The sequence below is a fragment of the Anastrepha ludens genome, chromosome 5, assembly GCF_028408465.1.
Source record: "Anastrepha ludens isolate Willacy chromosome 5, idAnaLude1.1, whole genome shotgun sequence".
NCBI lineage: Eukaryota > Metazoa > Arthropoda > Insecta > Diptera > Tephritidae > Anastrepha > Anastrepha ludens.
In genome coordinates this window covers 111,422,809-111,439,290 of record NC_071501.1, presented here as the reverse complement: position 1 = coordinate 111,439,290, position 16,482 = coordinate 111,422,809, and the positions used below count along the sequence as shown (strand labels likewise).

General features: G+C 35.3%; 2 protein-coding genes across 4 annotated transcripts in view; one reads left to right on the top strand and one right to left on the bottom strand.

Moving 5' to 3' along the window:
• The window catches only part of LOC128862994 (S phase cyclin A-associated protein in the endoplasmic reticulum), a 148,428-nt gene extending 147,647 nt beyond the window's left edge, over positions 1-781 (bottom strand). For both annotated transcript variants that reach the window (XR_008454567.1, XM_054101860.1), the window contains exon 1: positions 25-781. Coding sequence is in view for 1 of the 2 variants with exons in the window: in XM_054101860.1 (XP_053957835.1) it covers positions 25-136 (112 nt within the window). In the remaining variant the exon portion in view is untranslated. The remainder of the gene's footprint in view (positions 1-24) is intronic.
• Positions 782-2,036: 1,255 nt separating this feature from the next.
• The window catches only part of LOC128862992 (protein bicaudal D), a 28,306-nt gene continuing 13,860 nt past the window's right edge, over positions 2,037-16,482 (top strand). For both annotated transcript variants that reach the window (XR_008454566.1, XM_054101859.1), the window contains exon 1: positions 2,037-3,568. Coding sequence is in view for 1 of the 2 variants with exons in the window: in XM_054101859.1 (XP_053957834.1) it covers positions 3,344-3,568 (225 nt within the window). In the remaining variant the exon portion in view is untranslated. The remainder of the gene's footprint in view (positions 3,569-16,482) is intronic.

Here is a 16,482-nt window from a genome sequence, read left to right as displayed (position 1 = left end):
CACACATTTACACCAAATACTTACTTCCCGTAGCGGGTTGGCAGCCATCGGTTGGCAGTTGATCGTCGCGAAATTGGTAGATAAGTAAATTTTTCGCGTCTCGCCCCTCACGATGCAACACATCTTTTACTTCCATAATGGAGCAATTGTTCTTGTTGAGCAACAAAGAGCGGTTTTTGACCCAAGTGTGTGTGTATGCAGCTGTGACTTCACCTGCTTCAGTCGCTGCCGCAATACCGCCCACACACCACACCTGTGAAATATTCACAGCCTTTTAAGTAAACAGGGCCGACAAATTCTGCCCAACTTTAATGTAAAACACTGGTTGAGGTAAAAAATGTTTCTTAAAAATCTGCTTTTCAATTAAACACGCCTTGGGAGTGCGTGCCTCCAACGATGGTGTGCTTCCTTGTCTCTTGTTGCTTTTGTGAAGTTGATGTTGCTGTTCTTTACCGTTGTTCTTTTTTTGTTATTTCCACTTAAAACACTATTGCGCAATTCTTTCTCACTTTTCTTGTAATTTCACACAAATTTTGCAATTTTGACATCATTAGCTTATTGTCACATTAGTAATATGATCACTAGCTCTGTTTAATTAGTAATTCAAGTCAAGTAAAACAAATAGCGCACGAAAATTCGCACACAATTTAGTTCCTGGCTTTTTCGTTGCTGTATGCTTTTCACGATGTTTTCCTTTCTTTTCTAATTGTATATTTTGCGTTTGACAACTTTTTTTAGTGTGAATGTGTGTGCTTAAAGAACACTACAGCTGATAACAGGGTCGCAGTGTTATTCGTTAGACTAATTGGAAACGGTAGGATTGCCTGCATTTAATCTTTACAAAGGTTTAATATAAAATATTATCAATTATAAATTGCAAGCATAGGTATATAATCATAGCAGGCTGCGAGCATTTACTACACGAGGGCCACTTATTAGGTATATTTGTTTCTATTATATTGGAATAATTAAGTAGCAATGCTATCAACCGAACGCATATGATCCAACCTGTTATTTCTTAGTTTGCCAGTGTGACACTAAGAAAAACCACATATTAAGCCATTCACGCAAAAACATTTCCAGGCAAAAGTTGTACTATTTTCTTTACTTCTAAGCGCACGTACCTTTATAAAATCTTTTTTATTCCTTCTAAAGATAAATAATCATTGTATAACTCAGTTTCTTTAAAATAATAGTTTTCTGGTAAAAAAAATAAGATTTTATAACGAAGAACAGTACTAACTATTTTTTACCTCCAATGTAATTCTTAATATTAGAATTACCGTTATCCTGACTTTTAAGAAAATCGCTTTTGTGGTGAAGAATTGGCACTAATAAAAATTAATATTGTTACTTAAAGTAATACATTAAATTTTTTATCAAAATTACATATGTTTTATAAAAAATAAAACAACATACCCAAATTAAAAAAATTTTAATAAGGTCAAATTTGCCATCAGAATTACTAAAAAATTCCATAGAAATTAAAATAACAATATCAAAATAGTTTTAAAAATCGTGCGATTCTGAAAATGAGCATCATGTGTTCTGCTTTTGAAATAACATGTTGTTCCCATAATTGAATGTCGTCGAAACAATTTCTCTAATATCTAAACATAAATAAATAAATATTAGAACCACTATTGAATATTCTTCATAATTAAGTTTTTCGTGTCTATTACTCAATTTTAAACATATTTATCAATAACTTGAAAAATTGCTCCATTTATTTTGCTTTCCCATGTAAAAGTTTAGAAATAATATGTCATAATTTTTATATCGACAATGTTAGTGACTTTACTGTTATGTCGTTACAAGATTGTATTCAAGAAGTGCTATAAATGAAAGCTGTGAAATTTTTAATAAAAATTTATATGTCTTAACCATTATAAATAATAACTTGGATAAATTGAATAGCTTAAGAATTTCCTTCAATCCCGTTACTATGACTCATGTTATGTTCCCAACCTTATTCCACATGCAACTCTGTCTAATTTTGACATTCTGACAAAGTATACGCAAAAGAGAGAATGCAAAATTTTCACACACACATTCCGTTAGTCACTCACGAAAAGAAAAGACGTGTATAGTGTGAATAGTCTTTTTAGCGTTTTAACAAAGATTTTCCACTTTTGGGGATATCTTTTATAGAAATCGCAGCATACAAACCTTTTTAAAGTTCTGCCCTTTAATTTAATACAAAAAATAATAGTGAAGCAAGAGAATTTAAGTGAACAATTTCTTCTCATTCCCTGCTAAAGGGGTGGTGAAAAGCCTGTGTGTGTGGAGACTCCAGGTGGAAGTTGACGTATGCAGTGTTGGTGAGAAGTAAAAAGGCGCTCCGTCGTGATGTCACTGCTTCCCATTTTTCGTTAATTGGATCATTTTAATTCAGTGCGTCTTTCAAGTTTTAGACGCATTTATTTCTTTGGATTGGATATTGTTAGTGTTTACTTCAGCTTAATCTACTTGCGCTCATTTACCTCTACATACAAAGCTTGTGTGTTTTCGTTAATTTGGCTTAGTAGATGTGCATTGTAGCAATTTAATTTAATTTAATAATTGACTACAATTTGTTAATTAAATTGCAAATTGAAGTGAGACCGATGTGACAGGCGAAATTCAATATTCATTCCACTTCAGTAATTTGCAAAACGTTATAAAAAATTACCAAAGAGGGCAATAAAAGCACAAAGCACATAACGTAAAAATAGAGAATAAAGCATGTTACCAAAGAAAGAGTTGTGGTAAGCGATAACGGCAACAACGGAAGTGGAGAGAAAAGTGGAGTAAAGTCGAGGAATTTAAAAAAAAAAATACGTCCAACAGAATAGAGTAGTGTGAGTGCAAAGTGAAATTTTAGTATTGGTGCTAAAACTGCTAGCGAATACGGCTAAACGGGTTAGCAACAAAAAAAAAAAAAAAACACTAACCAAAGCGACATAAATACATACACGTCCCTCTAAACGCAACGATTCGAAACGCTATACAGGCGAACACATCACAATTCCGCCCACAACAACCTGCCACACCCACTATTGATGATCTGTAGTCGCCGTTATATAAATTCAAGCACGGCTGCCGTCCACTGCAGATTAAGAACTCAAAACGAGTACCAAAACCGAAATTGGATATAGATATATCCCACCGCTGCAACAAACTATATTTCTGGAGCGACTTCTCCCATTCCGTCTAATACACATCATACATACAACATTAACACAAATACGATTCGTCTGAGCGTATCAACCGTTTGACTATTTAATCCCTTAATCATCCCCTCCAAAAATAAACCACCCGTCCATTACAAAACCAATACACAAACACGCAAGACGGCTGCAGTATGTCTGAATTGGAAAATGCCGCAACAGCCGGCAAAACTAATGAGGAGTTGCGTATGGAAGTTGAGCGGCTGACGCGCGAACTAGATCAGGCGGCCAGTGAGCGAGCACAATCTGCACAATATGGACTGTCGCTGTTGGAGGAGAAATCGACTCTTGAACAAAAATGTGAGGAGTTGGAGACGTTGTACGATCATGCCAAACACGAGTTAGACATCACACAGGAGGTAAGTTGAGAATACATTTGCAAGCATTCTAAATTTATCAGATAATCTTTGTTTTATACTTATATAATATATAGTGGCGGTCAAAAAAATAGTAGTGCCCTGAAATACATAGTATATATTTTATTATCCATAACTTTCGTTTTACTACATATAAATTATTTTGGGTTTTCATTTTGCCCATGCATATACCAACAATCGTTTCGAATACCTTTCGAATAAAGATTGATGAGCTCTCTGAAGTTATTTGGTTTAAGGAAATCATATATATATATACATATATATATAATTGGGGCGTACACCCTTTTTGGGTGAGCTCCTCTTCCTATTTGTGGTGTGCGTCTTGATATTGTTCCACAAATGGAGGGACCTACAGTTTCAAGCCGACTCCGAATGGCAGATATTTTTATAAGAAGCTTTTTTATGGCAGAAATACACTCGGAGGTTTGCCATTGCCTGCCGAGGGGCGACCGCTATTAGAAAAATGTTTTTCTTAATTGTGATGTTTCACCGAGATTCGAACTAACGTTCTCTCTGTGAATTCCGAATGGTAATTACGCACCAACCCATTCGGCTACGGCGGAAATCATATACATATTCGAAATAAGCTTATATAAACTCTTGATTGCTCTTTAAGTACCATTGTCTATTCTCTTTCAAACAACAAATTACTCAAGAAATCCTTGTTTGGCGTCCACGTTCTTCTTACAAATTATTACCGAAGCACTCCCCGTACATGTATGGGAAATGTTTTTGCTGCTACAACAACAACGCTTGTGACTAGACAGCTGCAGTATACGAGCAGACAAATCATGGGCGCGTAAAAGTCACGATAAAGATTTCCATCACTGAAAATATTTTTTTTATTAAATAAAAAAGTTATTCGAAATCGAAATTGGATTGATTAAATTCGCGCCACCTTGTATAATTAAATCGATAAGCGAAAATTAAACCATTGTTATGATGAAAAGTTGTCGACGGGGTAGTCGCGCCAAGTTTTAACAGCTCACAGTAAATCCTTCACTTCTCACTACTGATCATACCAAAAATACATGACTTATGCAGCATGAATATGTTTTCCTGTGTTCACGGTAGTGAGGCTCAGCGTACTAGATGGGCTAATTCACAGGGCGGCCGCGCTTGATCGGGGAAAAACCCGAGTCATTCCGGTAGGTAGAACTGGCTGGCATGGGAATGGCATTCGTTTACTATATTATTCGCAATTACCGGTCAATGCATAAATGGTTTTTTTAGGCTTTCGAAGAAGTATTTCTAACATATGAGAACGTCACACTCAAATTGCGTCATTTATAACAATTCTAGCAAAGGTCTTCTCTGAAAGGTGGCTAAAACTTCGTCTCTTCCTTGCCTTCAGTGCCAAACTTACTACTATAACTAACAAGAAGTATGTTCAGATGGACAAAACTGATGTTGCCTGTCACGTCCGACCGACTGTCGCAGATCCTTCTGTCATTGAGCAGAAGGGACTGTAGGCAGCTGGTTGGACTGATGACGGGCCATTTTCTATGGGCGAAGCACATGGAAAAGGTAGGCATTTCAGACAGTGTACTCTGTCCAGCAAGTGGAGAGGAGGATGAGACGGCGCACCACTTTCTATGCGTCTGTCCGGAGTTCGCTCGAATCAGGCTTGAGGTCTTTGGCACTGATGTGTGTTATGAAGCGACCACCTTGGCTCCTTGGTACCACAAGATCTGCTCAGATTTCTTCGGAGGTCGGATAGATTTAAAGAAAATTAAAAAGGGAACCCGAGTGTAGTATAATGGACTTAATGTTGCCTGAATGCCATACTTGCTAGTCTGTCCAAAACAAAAAAAAAAAATGTTCAGCGTAAACGTCCGACGACTTTCGATCAATTTCAGCAACACTTTACTTTGAATAGGATAAAAAAGTTACTTATCTTGTTGTCTTTGCCTAATACGCTTAAGTTATCATTTGTTGCCGTCTATGCAGAACTTTTCTTTCAATGGAGGCTTGCAAAATGTACTTGAACCAAATATTCGCTCAGAAAGCCCATCATCGAGGAAAGGGGCACATGCATATGGGCATTTTCACAAAAAGGTCAACCACGAGTGCAAAACTCAAACTGTTCCTGAGAACTTTTTGTTGATGAATAATAAATCTCAAATGTGTTTACTTTATAAATATAAAAGAATTTTTCTTTTCTTTTAATTTTGAACCGAAATATACAACGAATATGCAAAATTTACAAAAATCTAACTCTTTTGACCAAATATACCAACTTTTTTCCTTGTAATATTCCCTTATTCAAAGCAATACAATGATGTTTTTATAATTTAAAAATCTTCTACTGATAGTAACATAATGTTTAACAAGCAGAGAGACTTAGTGGAGATCGAATAACGGTAGTTTTTTTTTTTTTGATTACTTCTGCTTATATTCGTATGTCGCGTCCGTTACCGAAAAATAGCATTTATTGTTCTCATTAGTGCAAAAAGTGTTGAAGTATAAAATGCTTTCAGACTTTAAGCAAATAACTTATTTCACTTAAGAAAAGTAGCCATTGACTCTCGACAAAAACGATTAATAAAATTTATTGGTGTTCGAAATTCGTCGCGTCCGTTACCGCGAACTTTAAATTTTAAATAAACTCGTAGAGATTGCACAAGATTAAAATTTTATAGATGGCAAAAACGGCAAAAGAAACAAGAAAAGCAATAACAACGAAATATAGAGAGAAAATGAAAGAAAACGTCGAGAAATGGCAGGAAGACAAGAAGAAAGAAGCTAAACGAAAGCAAGAGTACCGAAAAAGATTATCGCAAAAAATGAAAAGTGATAGCAATTTATTAGAAAAGAAGAAAGAAAAGGACCGTGTTAGGCAGCAAATTTTGCGGCAAAAAAAGAGAGTAAATAATATTGTTAGTTTGAATTGCGAAATTTACAGCTGTAAGCAAACGATGGGAAAACCAATAAAAAAAGTTGAGCGTGCGTTACCTAAAAACCTGAATAGAAAAATAGCTATCCTCAAATCTTTAGGCAATAAATAAATAAGATTATACCGCAGATTCCTGCCAAAGCTGATTTATTTCTTACATCAGTTTGCTGCGACGTTATGAATGAAAAGTGCATGGCTAATACCTGTGACAGCTGTGTACGCGATATTAAAGACGATCTAGTTCCAATACAGTTTATTAATCAATTTGATACGCAAATCAAATGGAAACAGTGGAGAAAAGTAGACGATCGCATAACTTGAAACTATTGGTCTTTAAGCTACTTAATTCATGATGTAGAGATTCAGCTACCAGCTTTTAAAATGCGTTGTTTTATTAAACGTCACCAACAAAATTACTTTGAAATTAAAAAGAAAAATTTAGCAGCTAATGAAATTGTTATTCCAGTTGATTTTGCTGAAAATTATCGCTTGACATGCCAAAACGAAATTCAAGATGCCCACTTTAGTTATAACCAAGTAAGAGTGTTTACGTGCGTAGCTTGGGTTCTTGGTGAAATCAAGTCCTATGCTGTTATCAGTGATAGATTGACTCACAGTAAATTCGACGTTTACTGCTTTATTTCCAAAATTATCAATATCTTACAAAACCAGTACAAAGGAGATACCAGCATTTATATTTTCTCTGATGGAAGCACTTCCCAATTCAAAAATAAATTTATTCTTTCTAGTATTCCAAGACTTGCAGCTGAATTTCATTGCGGAATCTTAGGGTGTAATTTTTTCGCCACTTCATATGGCAAAGGTGCTGTAGACGGAATAGGTGCCGTAGTTAAACGAAAAGTCTGGCAAATCGTTAAAGCAAGAAATATCATTCTCGGTGATGCCTTATGCTTCTATGAATGTGCTAAGAACAACATTGATGGAGTAAAATTTTGTATATCTCTGAAACACAAATTGATAGTTTTTCTAATCAACTGTCAGAGTTATGGCAAAATGTTCCAAATATCAAAGGAGTTAAAAGTATGCATTGGTTTTCATACTTCGACAGTAAATGTATTGAAGTTGCTCGGACGGCCTATTCATTAAAGAAAATAATTAAAATAGACCATCCTAAAAACTAATAACTTTCTTCTTAATTTTTTAAGTCGTTTCTACTGTAATATTACTTGAGTTTTTATTTTCAATAAAATTGAAGTGCTATAATGAAAAAAATTCTATTTCCTAGCTCATGGAAAATTTTGTCGCGTCCGCTATGTCGCGTCCGTATTTCTTCTATACTCAACTAAAAAAACGAAGAGAAAATTATCATATTTCATAAACCTACGAATAACAGTCATCTGTTCGCATTTATTAACATATATATTGTATATATATAAAAATCCTTAATTTGCTGAATTTTGTATATTTCTGAATGCGCCTCAAAAAAACTTCTATTTTTTGTCGCGTCCGTATCACTTTATAATTGCTTATAACTACGTACTTATTTGTAACAGATCTTTCCCGTATATATTAAAATCTAGCACTCCGTCAGCCCTTTAAAACAATATCTATATATATAAACTTTTACTTTGTCTTCATTGTTTTGGACGCGTCCGTTACCGTGAAAATGCCCATATGTATCTATTTTCATAAAATTTCTTAAAAATCAATTAAATTCTGCTCAAATTTGTAACCGAACTGCTTGAAGGCTGATTAGCCGAAAGACTGAATTTTAGTCAAAACATTTTACATCCATGCATTCGGCCGGTCGGCTAACCAAGAAGTTGCCTTTTTATGTTTATTACATCTTATTTCTATAAACATTCGCTTCTAATAACCAGCTTGCTTTCAAATGGAGCATCGCCGTGCGTTCTTCGATCTATTATAACGAAAGTCTACTGTTGTTGGCGCTCTCAGCGTTCAGCGCTCGGCAACAAGTAAGCAAAAAGTTAAACAATTCAGCTGGCTACGAGTAAAAAATGATTGGTATGCTCCACCGCACCACCGTACCGTCGTACCTCGCGCCACCCCTCACATGGTTTAATTATTTTGCATTCTCTTTTTGTTTAACCTCATTCGTTTACTTGTATTTTATTTTTGCTTTACTTCAGTAAGTTCGAAAAACACGTAATCATCTAAAAAATGTTCGTTGGCTATTTGTTAACAGATTTCGGTGCGCTGTGGGTAGCATAGTTATTGAACAATGTTTAAAAAAATTTGCACATAGTTTGCTAATTTGCCAAATGTCTGCGCGAGAGTAGCTATGTACGAATATATATCTTTGTATATGGCGGTGAGTCCGTGTGCTTGCGAAGTATTCGTATGCGGATAAGTCACATGGTTGTGATAAGAGAGAAAATAGATTAATTTTGGCTAACAGATTGTCGCTAGCCTGACTAGAATATTCATAAACTGGTTTACTAAATTATTCAACAACAACTTCCATTGCCCAACTCGCTTGCGCAACACAACCAACTGGCCCACACTAAATTGAGGATAAATAAATCGAACTTATGGCATTGGCATGCAACCGCTTCCACCCAAAATGGGGTATATGCATGGTGCAAGGACACATCCACGCCCTTCACTACATAGTCATAAATTTGATTTTGCTACTAACTACATTGCAAGCAAAAAAAAAAAAAAAAAATACAAAATTGCGCCTCCGCTTCGCCACTAGAGTATTGTCCATACATACATATGTACGCATATACGTTAGAATCGCTTTGGTTATTTACCTGTCTACTTGGTTAGCTCCGTAGATGCAACAATTTACACCGGGTAATGTAATACAGCACAAGAATAACAACAACAAGCATAGCAATTAATTGTATACATTGCACTTGTAGTGCAATGTTAGTGTATCTGTTAATTGCTTTTCTACTTCGTATTAAAATGGGTAAGAGGGGGCGTTGGAGTGTGCAAACAGGTTCCACGCAAACGCAGCACTTTTTTCCACCTTACTCAGTTTTGTTGTTACGAGTATTCGTACGTCGATTACTTGTGCCCACAATGCCGTCATGGGCATTAACCAAAGTTGGAATGTTTCCAATTTCGACAGTAGTTTATACATTTGTTTGTATGTGTGTATGCATGTGTTGGTGTGCATTCCTTTGCTCGGCATAAAGCTACCTCATTAATTTTTATTCCCTACTGCATTGCTTGCACTCGATTGGTTGGAAGAAAGAATTACTCATAATTAGGAGCGCACTTCGTCGGGATTCGTAATTAGAGGTGAAATAACAATTAGAAATAATGTACTAGTCTACACGGATGGAATTTTTTTATTTTGTAAAAGTTGTTGCAATTTTTGTGGTCACCATTTATTGTTTGTATACTTGCCCTAACCACTATCCATTCATACCCTTACGACCTCTTTGAAAGTTATAAACACACCACTATTTTTTATAAAAATATACTTCATAGCACAACAAAAACCATATAACGCAACGTTTTAACCATTTTATAAAGATTTAACAATTTTATCATGGTATAGAGTTGATTAGCGCTTATTCTTCGCAGCGAAGCGGAAATGGTATCGCTCATTGACCTTTTCATGGCTCTTCGTTTCGATATACCTAAGTATAGGTGTTGGTGAGACAAGTGACATAGGTATTACAAAAAACTTTATACCTAACGAAGAGTATCAAGCGTGACCTGTTGAATATTACTAGGGAAGGTTTCGGTAGTGGAAAAGTGATATCATCTAAGAACATGGAGTTGCTAAGTCTGCAACTCCCAGCTACCCAGAGATGATATAGCCAAAGTCATCAAATTCGAAAAAAGTTCAGAATTGAACTGGACTACTAGGTACACCTGCATTTGAAAGGAAATCCCATTAGTGTACTCTGCACTGGTATACAACCAGATAGCTCGAAGACACCAGAAAGCATAGGCGCTGGAATATATGGCCGCAGAACAAAGCGTTCTGTGCCGTTGGGATACAACCAAAAGAGGTTTAAAAAACGCAAAAGAATAAACTTATAGCGCTAACGGGCACTCTCACTGCATACAACACAGTCATCTGCACACGATCGTGTTATGGCCCACTAATTCTTGTAATTTCTGAGAGCAATCCCAGGAGACTACATTGCACCTTTCCCTTGAACGCAACATTATAGCGCGGAGAACTTTGTGACATCTCGGCATTTCGAAGTCAAAAGAAAGGCACATACGCTCAGTCTAACCCAGCTCTAACCAGAGTTTAATAAGGAAAGTGGGTCTGGACGAGGTATTGTGATGAGTAGAGGGAACGAAAGACCGTGAGGTCGAAGTGCAAACCTCAAATTAATCTGAAATGATAAAGGGAAGAAGTGTGCTAAATCACTTGAAGAGGTCATGTTAAAATTCGATAGTATCATACCAGGCCTATAGAAAATAAATAGATGTCTGACTAGACAACTTGAGCTTTTATTGTTGTTGCTGTAGATATTAATGTAGCAGCATAAATATTCTCCATACATGTTTGGGGAATGCTGCTGGAGTGGCATATATATACCGAAATAAACCCGGGTCGTTCCGGTTACGCAGAACCGACTGTCGTGGGAACATACTCAGCTTTTCGTTTGTATTGGTGAATGATGATTTCGAAAATAGCACACACGCAGCGAACGCTTGTGAATTTGTTATTTGTTCATCAGTGGATGTCAACATACTTAATCCATAAGCTTTAAAAATTCGTGTTCTAGAATTCCTTTCGATAGTTTTTACACTTCACAGATAAGAGAAAAACAATTCCTCGAAAGACGATGTGAGAAAACAATTGATGATTGGTATAGTAAATATGTAGTAAAGACTCCATTTGTGCTAAATGGTAAAATTTGATGATGTTTTAAGGTATTTTGCTTAAGAAAGTCACAGAAAAACTGGACCTGGACTGTCGCATTGAAGTCGACCTTTTGTCCCACATTTTTTGTTCGTTTTATATTCATGTTTGTTATTATTATGTTTTATACATACATACATAAATGGAGAATTCTTAGATGCCAGCACTGGACGGCAAATAATTTTTGTGGGTAGATTTTTCATGACAGAATTGCAGTTGAAGGCCAACCTTGGCCCTTTTGGAAAACTTTTGATATTTTGTGTGTGGGAAATTGGCATCTAAAGCATAATCTTCAGCGCATTAGTTGATGAGCCAAGTAAAAATAGCTTAAGTAAAATAGCCATAAATTTAAAGCATTGGCATTTTAGTTTAACATGTGTCCATTTATTTATTTATGTGCTTTTTTGTGTACACAATTCGTATTTGTATTTGTGTTTATACGCAAAAACACATTCCAGTTTATGGCTTTAATTGTTTATTTTCAAAATAACTTTACTTAAGGGGTTATATACCTTGTGTTTTTCAAAAAAATCAAAATAAATTTTATTTCTTTATCGTAAAGTACAATCCCTTGAGAACATTTTCCAAAAATTTCATAGAGATCTGAGCAATAGATCGAAAGTTACAGCGTTTTAAATTGTGCGTCGTCACGTCCTGAGCGTACGGCCTCATGCGGCGCTTGAAACTTTAAACGCGATTATCTCAAAAACGTGTTTTTCCAAAAATGCTTTTGCGGTGGACGCGATTGCAAAAAAAGTATTCAACCGATTTTTATAATTTTTTTTTTAAATTGTTCGTAATTGATGTCGCCTCTTAGTGAACGATCAACTTTTTTTTTCTTTAAACATTGTAATATCCAATAATAAAAACTTTTATACAATAAAATTATTGCTACATATCTTTAAAAAAAACCCAACTTTCGCTAATTTCACCGGACCACAAGGTATATAACCCCTTAAATAAAATACAACAAGTAATCATTCAATTTAGACACATTGAGTCAGAAAAGTTTTCGACCATTTTTTTTTCAGCGGTTTGCGAACTAAATTGTTTATTTATATATTTTTTTTTATTATTATTTTTTATTATTACTATTTTTTTTTGTTACTATTAGTTTTTTAAATTTAAATCATTTTTTTTTTTTACATAATAATTATTATTTTATTATTTTTATATTTTTATTTTGTTTGTTTTATGTTTTACTTTTTTATTGCTTAGCATAATACACACCCATACTATTTTCTCTTTATTTTGTTTTGTAGCTTTCAAAACTTCACTTATAGGTATATTTTTTCGCCATGTATTCGAGTATATGTTATTAGTTGGCGTACGTAAACTTTTTTTATACACTGTACATAGATTATGAAGTCGAGTGATTGTGTGAGGCGATGTGTCGACTTTAGCACAGATAAAATTAACGCTCTAACTTTTGATGCTTTTCGCACGCTGGTGTAAATTGAGAAGAATTAATTAGATAAGCTATAAATACGTTTCTTCATCTGTAAACATGCTTCAGCGCAAGCTCAATATTCTTCAAATTATCATATTATATTAACTGGTACAGCATTTTACAACAAAAAACTTTGGAATGCAGTTGAAAGCTAAAAATATTGAAAACCGGTTTCCAGTCATTCTGCAGGTCCACACTCCTTATGAACGAAAGTTTTTTATTTTTATCATTTCATTTTGTAATGTCTTTCTTAGTCTAAAATAGTACTTGTTGCTTTTTATAGTAGAGCGCACTAGTGTATCAATGCATCGTTGACTTTCAAATAAATAAATAAAAAATCCAAAGATTTTAGACATTGCTGATGAACACTACTTGGTGACTCCATACAACTATAAATATATGTACAATATATATATGGATATTCAAACTATGGAGAAAACTGAGTGATTGCCACGGTTAAGTTTCTTACGCCAAAAATCAGTATGTTAAAGATGCCATAGGGTTACGATAACCGTTGAACAGGAGAAGCAATTATTCATAAATAGCCTGGACTGTTCAAGCAAGGTAGACAGTGAAGTCAGCACGGCCAGCGCTCACGCCGGCTGATCGTGGCGAAATTAGCCTCAGATATTGTTGAAAAGTCCAAAAACTTGTTTTGGAAGATGCCTGTTCGGAGCAAGAAACGAAAGGCAGAAGTGGTTGGAGTATCAACTATGAAAGGTTTTGAACACCCTCCATGATCATCTCAATATGTTTGAGGCATGAGCAAGATGTGGAATGAGAATGCATACGAGTGTTTAAGCGAGTTTTTTTCATTTTTTATTTATTCTTATTATTTATTTTCTCCATCTGGTATCGCTAGGGGCCAAAAGGTCTATGCGTGGCTTATTGCCAACCAGGCTAACCTAACCTAACCTATTATTTATTTTTATTTTTTTATTTATATTTTATCTTTTTTTATTTTTCCCTTCTTCTCTCCACTCGGGAGTCTCGACAAGACTCAGGCTTGCGTTGTTTTCGTTAATCTATTTTGATTTCTGACAGGGTAGGTGATTAGGTTGCCGCTACCAGTCCTAAATAGTGGGAATGCCCACCTGTCGTTGCTTAGGCACAACGCCTTCTAACCGTTTAGAGCGACATCACATTTTTCTAGCGAAGGATCGCACAGATGGTTGAGGACTTCGCTAAATTTGGTGTGCCTGCGCTATTAAAGCGGTTACCCATTTCCTCTTGCTGGCGCCACTGATGCAATGTGTAACTGTGTGCTATTTCTTTGGGTTTTGCCTGTTTTAGCGGCCACAATGCAAATAATGCGCTGACTATTGTGTGGGAGTAAGGATGGAAAGGATAAGTTTTTGGGTTGAGGAATAATTTTTTTTTTTTAGAAATAGGGTAGGTAAATTTGGAAAAGTGCGAGGGCCGTGCTTTACGTGGGACTCGAACCCACAACCTCTGGGATGGCAGGCTAGTGCACTTATGCTACACTACCGAGGCCATTTTTTACTATAACTTTTTTATTAATTGTATTTTATTTAGAAGGCATCGTGTTATCATTAATATTATTATAATGAATATTTTCTCAATATGACGCTTTACCTTTAGCAACAGTTAAAAGATAGATTCGGGGCCGATGCGTCCGTTCGCATGGGTCTTGCTGCGAAGACAGCTCAGAGTGATTTCGAAATATAAAATCAGCAATCCGTAAAGTCAAGATTGAGTCATCTCTTTAGCTGAAATATTTATTTCCAAAAATGAAAAAAGGAGCTTCGAGGAAAACGATTTTGCTAATGATTGCTGCATGTTTGGAACGTATCGACAATTTTTGAAATTTTTTGATGGAAAGTTCGGAAGTCTTTTATATGGAGAAAACGCACAACATGGCGCAAAATTAATCATCCTCTTATATTGATATTCATATTTGAATAAATTATTTGCTAAATAAAAACAAAATTATTTTGAGTGATGAAAACCTTTATTTTGACTTTCACGCGCTCCTTTGTTTGTATGTTTGTATGCTGCAGGTGTTTAGTTCACAAGTGTCAAATATGATTGACGTTCGACGTCAGTTTGCCGAAATTGTAAATCTTCAAATAGCATGATTAATTTTGCACCACCTTGTACTAAAATTGAATGGGATAAAAAACTGAACATATAGAAGTTTTCTAAAAGTTCTGAAGTTGAAAAAATATGAAATTTTTTAGAAATTCGTTGAATTTTTGTGAATTTTGTACCAGATCTGGAAGCTTGAATTAAAAGGTTTTTGTTATACAATAAACTATATTTTTATAAAAAATGTGAGCACAAGTGTACATACACTTTTTACAATTCTAGCAAAGGTCTAGCTTTGAAGCAGAATAAATCAAACAGAAAAAAATTGTGAACTTTTTCACATCCACTCGCAATGGTTTTTGTTGAATGTCCGGGCTTGCAATCCCACCACCTATCATTTGATATGAAGTTTTAGGTCGTTTACTGCGTATGAGTCCCTCCAAAACGACTTCGCTTTTGCATAGAAGGGTTTTCGGTTAATTTCTTGCATAAGGCAGGCCATTCCATTTCCTCTGTGAATGCCCTGGGAAGAAAATAATGTCAACCCTGTTCGATAGTGTCGAACAACTGTCAGGCTTAGACGTCAACAACCTTAAAACCACACAGAGTGGATATAGTCAAATAACTCTTAAACAAGTTGGTAGCGAGGATGTGACAACAAATTGGGGCGGAAGTGCTAATTGGATTCTGGATGAATCACCACTTCAACTAACCAACAGCTTGCGCAAAACAATGTTCAACACTTCAATATTTCGTAATTAGTAGATGATGTCGACAACAAGAAAGGTTTTCTATCTTTTATAAGCTTTTCGGTATTGAAAACAAATGAATACACAATACAAATGAATACACCTCAAAATGCAAGCTGGGATTGTTTTCTGATAACAATGAAATGAGAGCAAGAAAACGCTAAAAAGTGTATTTTGGCCAAAGAGTTTTAAAAACCCCCTGCGAAAACGAAATGCGCATCTAAGTGGCTGCTCATGTACTGCTGCCTCAAGGTATCAAGAGTATAAAAATATTTTTCACATACACAAAATTTGCATATCTTTTATTTTATAAAATGTGCGGATTACTATTATTTGAGCTGAATTTTTATTTTTGTATAATATGTATATACCGCAAAAATCGCCATAAATGTGTCCTGCGTACCTCTTTCCAAAGGCAGTCTATTAAGAATAATTTCTTTGCAAAATAAACAGACACATGCAGAAAATTCAACCGTAGTTTTGTGACCTCAATCTGCCAACAGCAGCAAAGTTTAATTAACTAAAGCAAACAAAAGACATTTATTGCACCCAAAACACTTGAGCGACTCACAGGCGGGCAAGCGGACGGAGACAAGCCTCCAACACCTGCGTTGAAAAGATGCTTAAAAATTATATGCCTTCTCTAAGGGATCCTTATTAAACAACAATTCATGCGTCGAGCTGTGAAATGACAAAAGCAAAAATAAAAAGAAAAATAACCGAGCAAACTACTGGTGTAAGCATTTTCGCTAAAACAAAAACAACAACTAAAGTGAATATATTTCCTTTACACTTTAAGGCCAAAACGGATTGGCTTAATTTCTGCTTGCCAACTAACTACCCCAACAATGTAGAAAGTTGGCTAACAAACTATGTGCACTGTATGTATGTATGTCTCAAAGTAAGAGTATAAATTTCGTCGTAAAG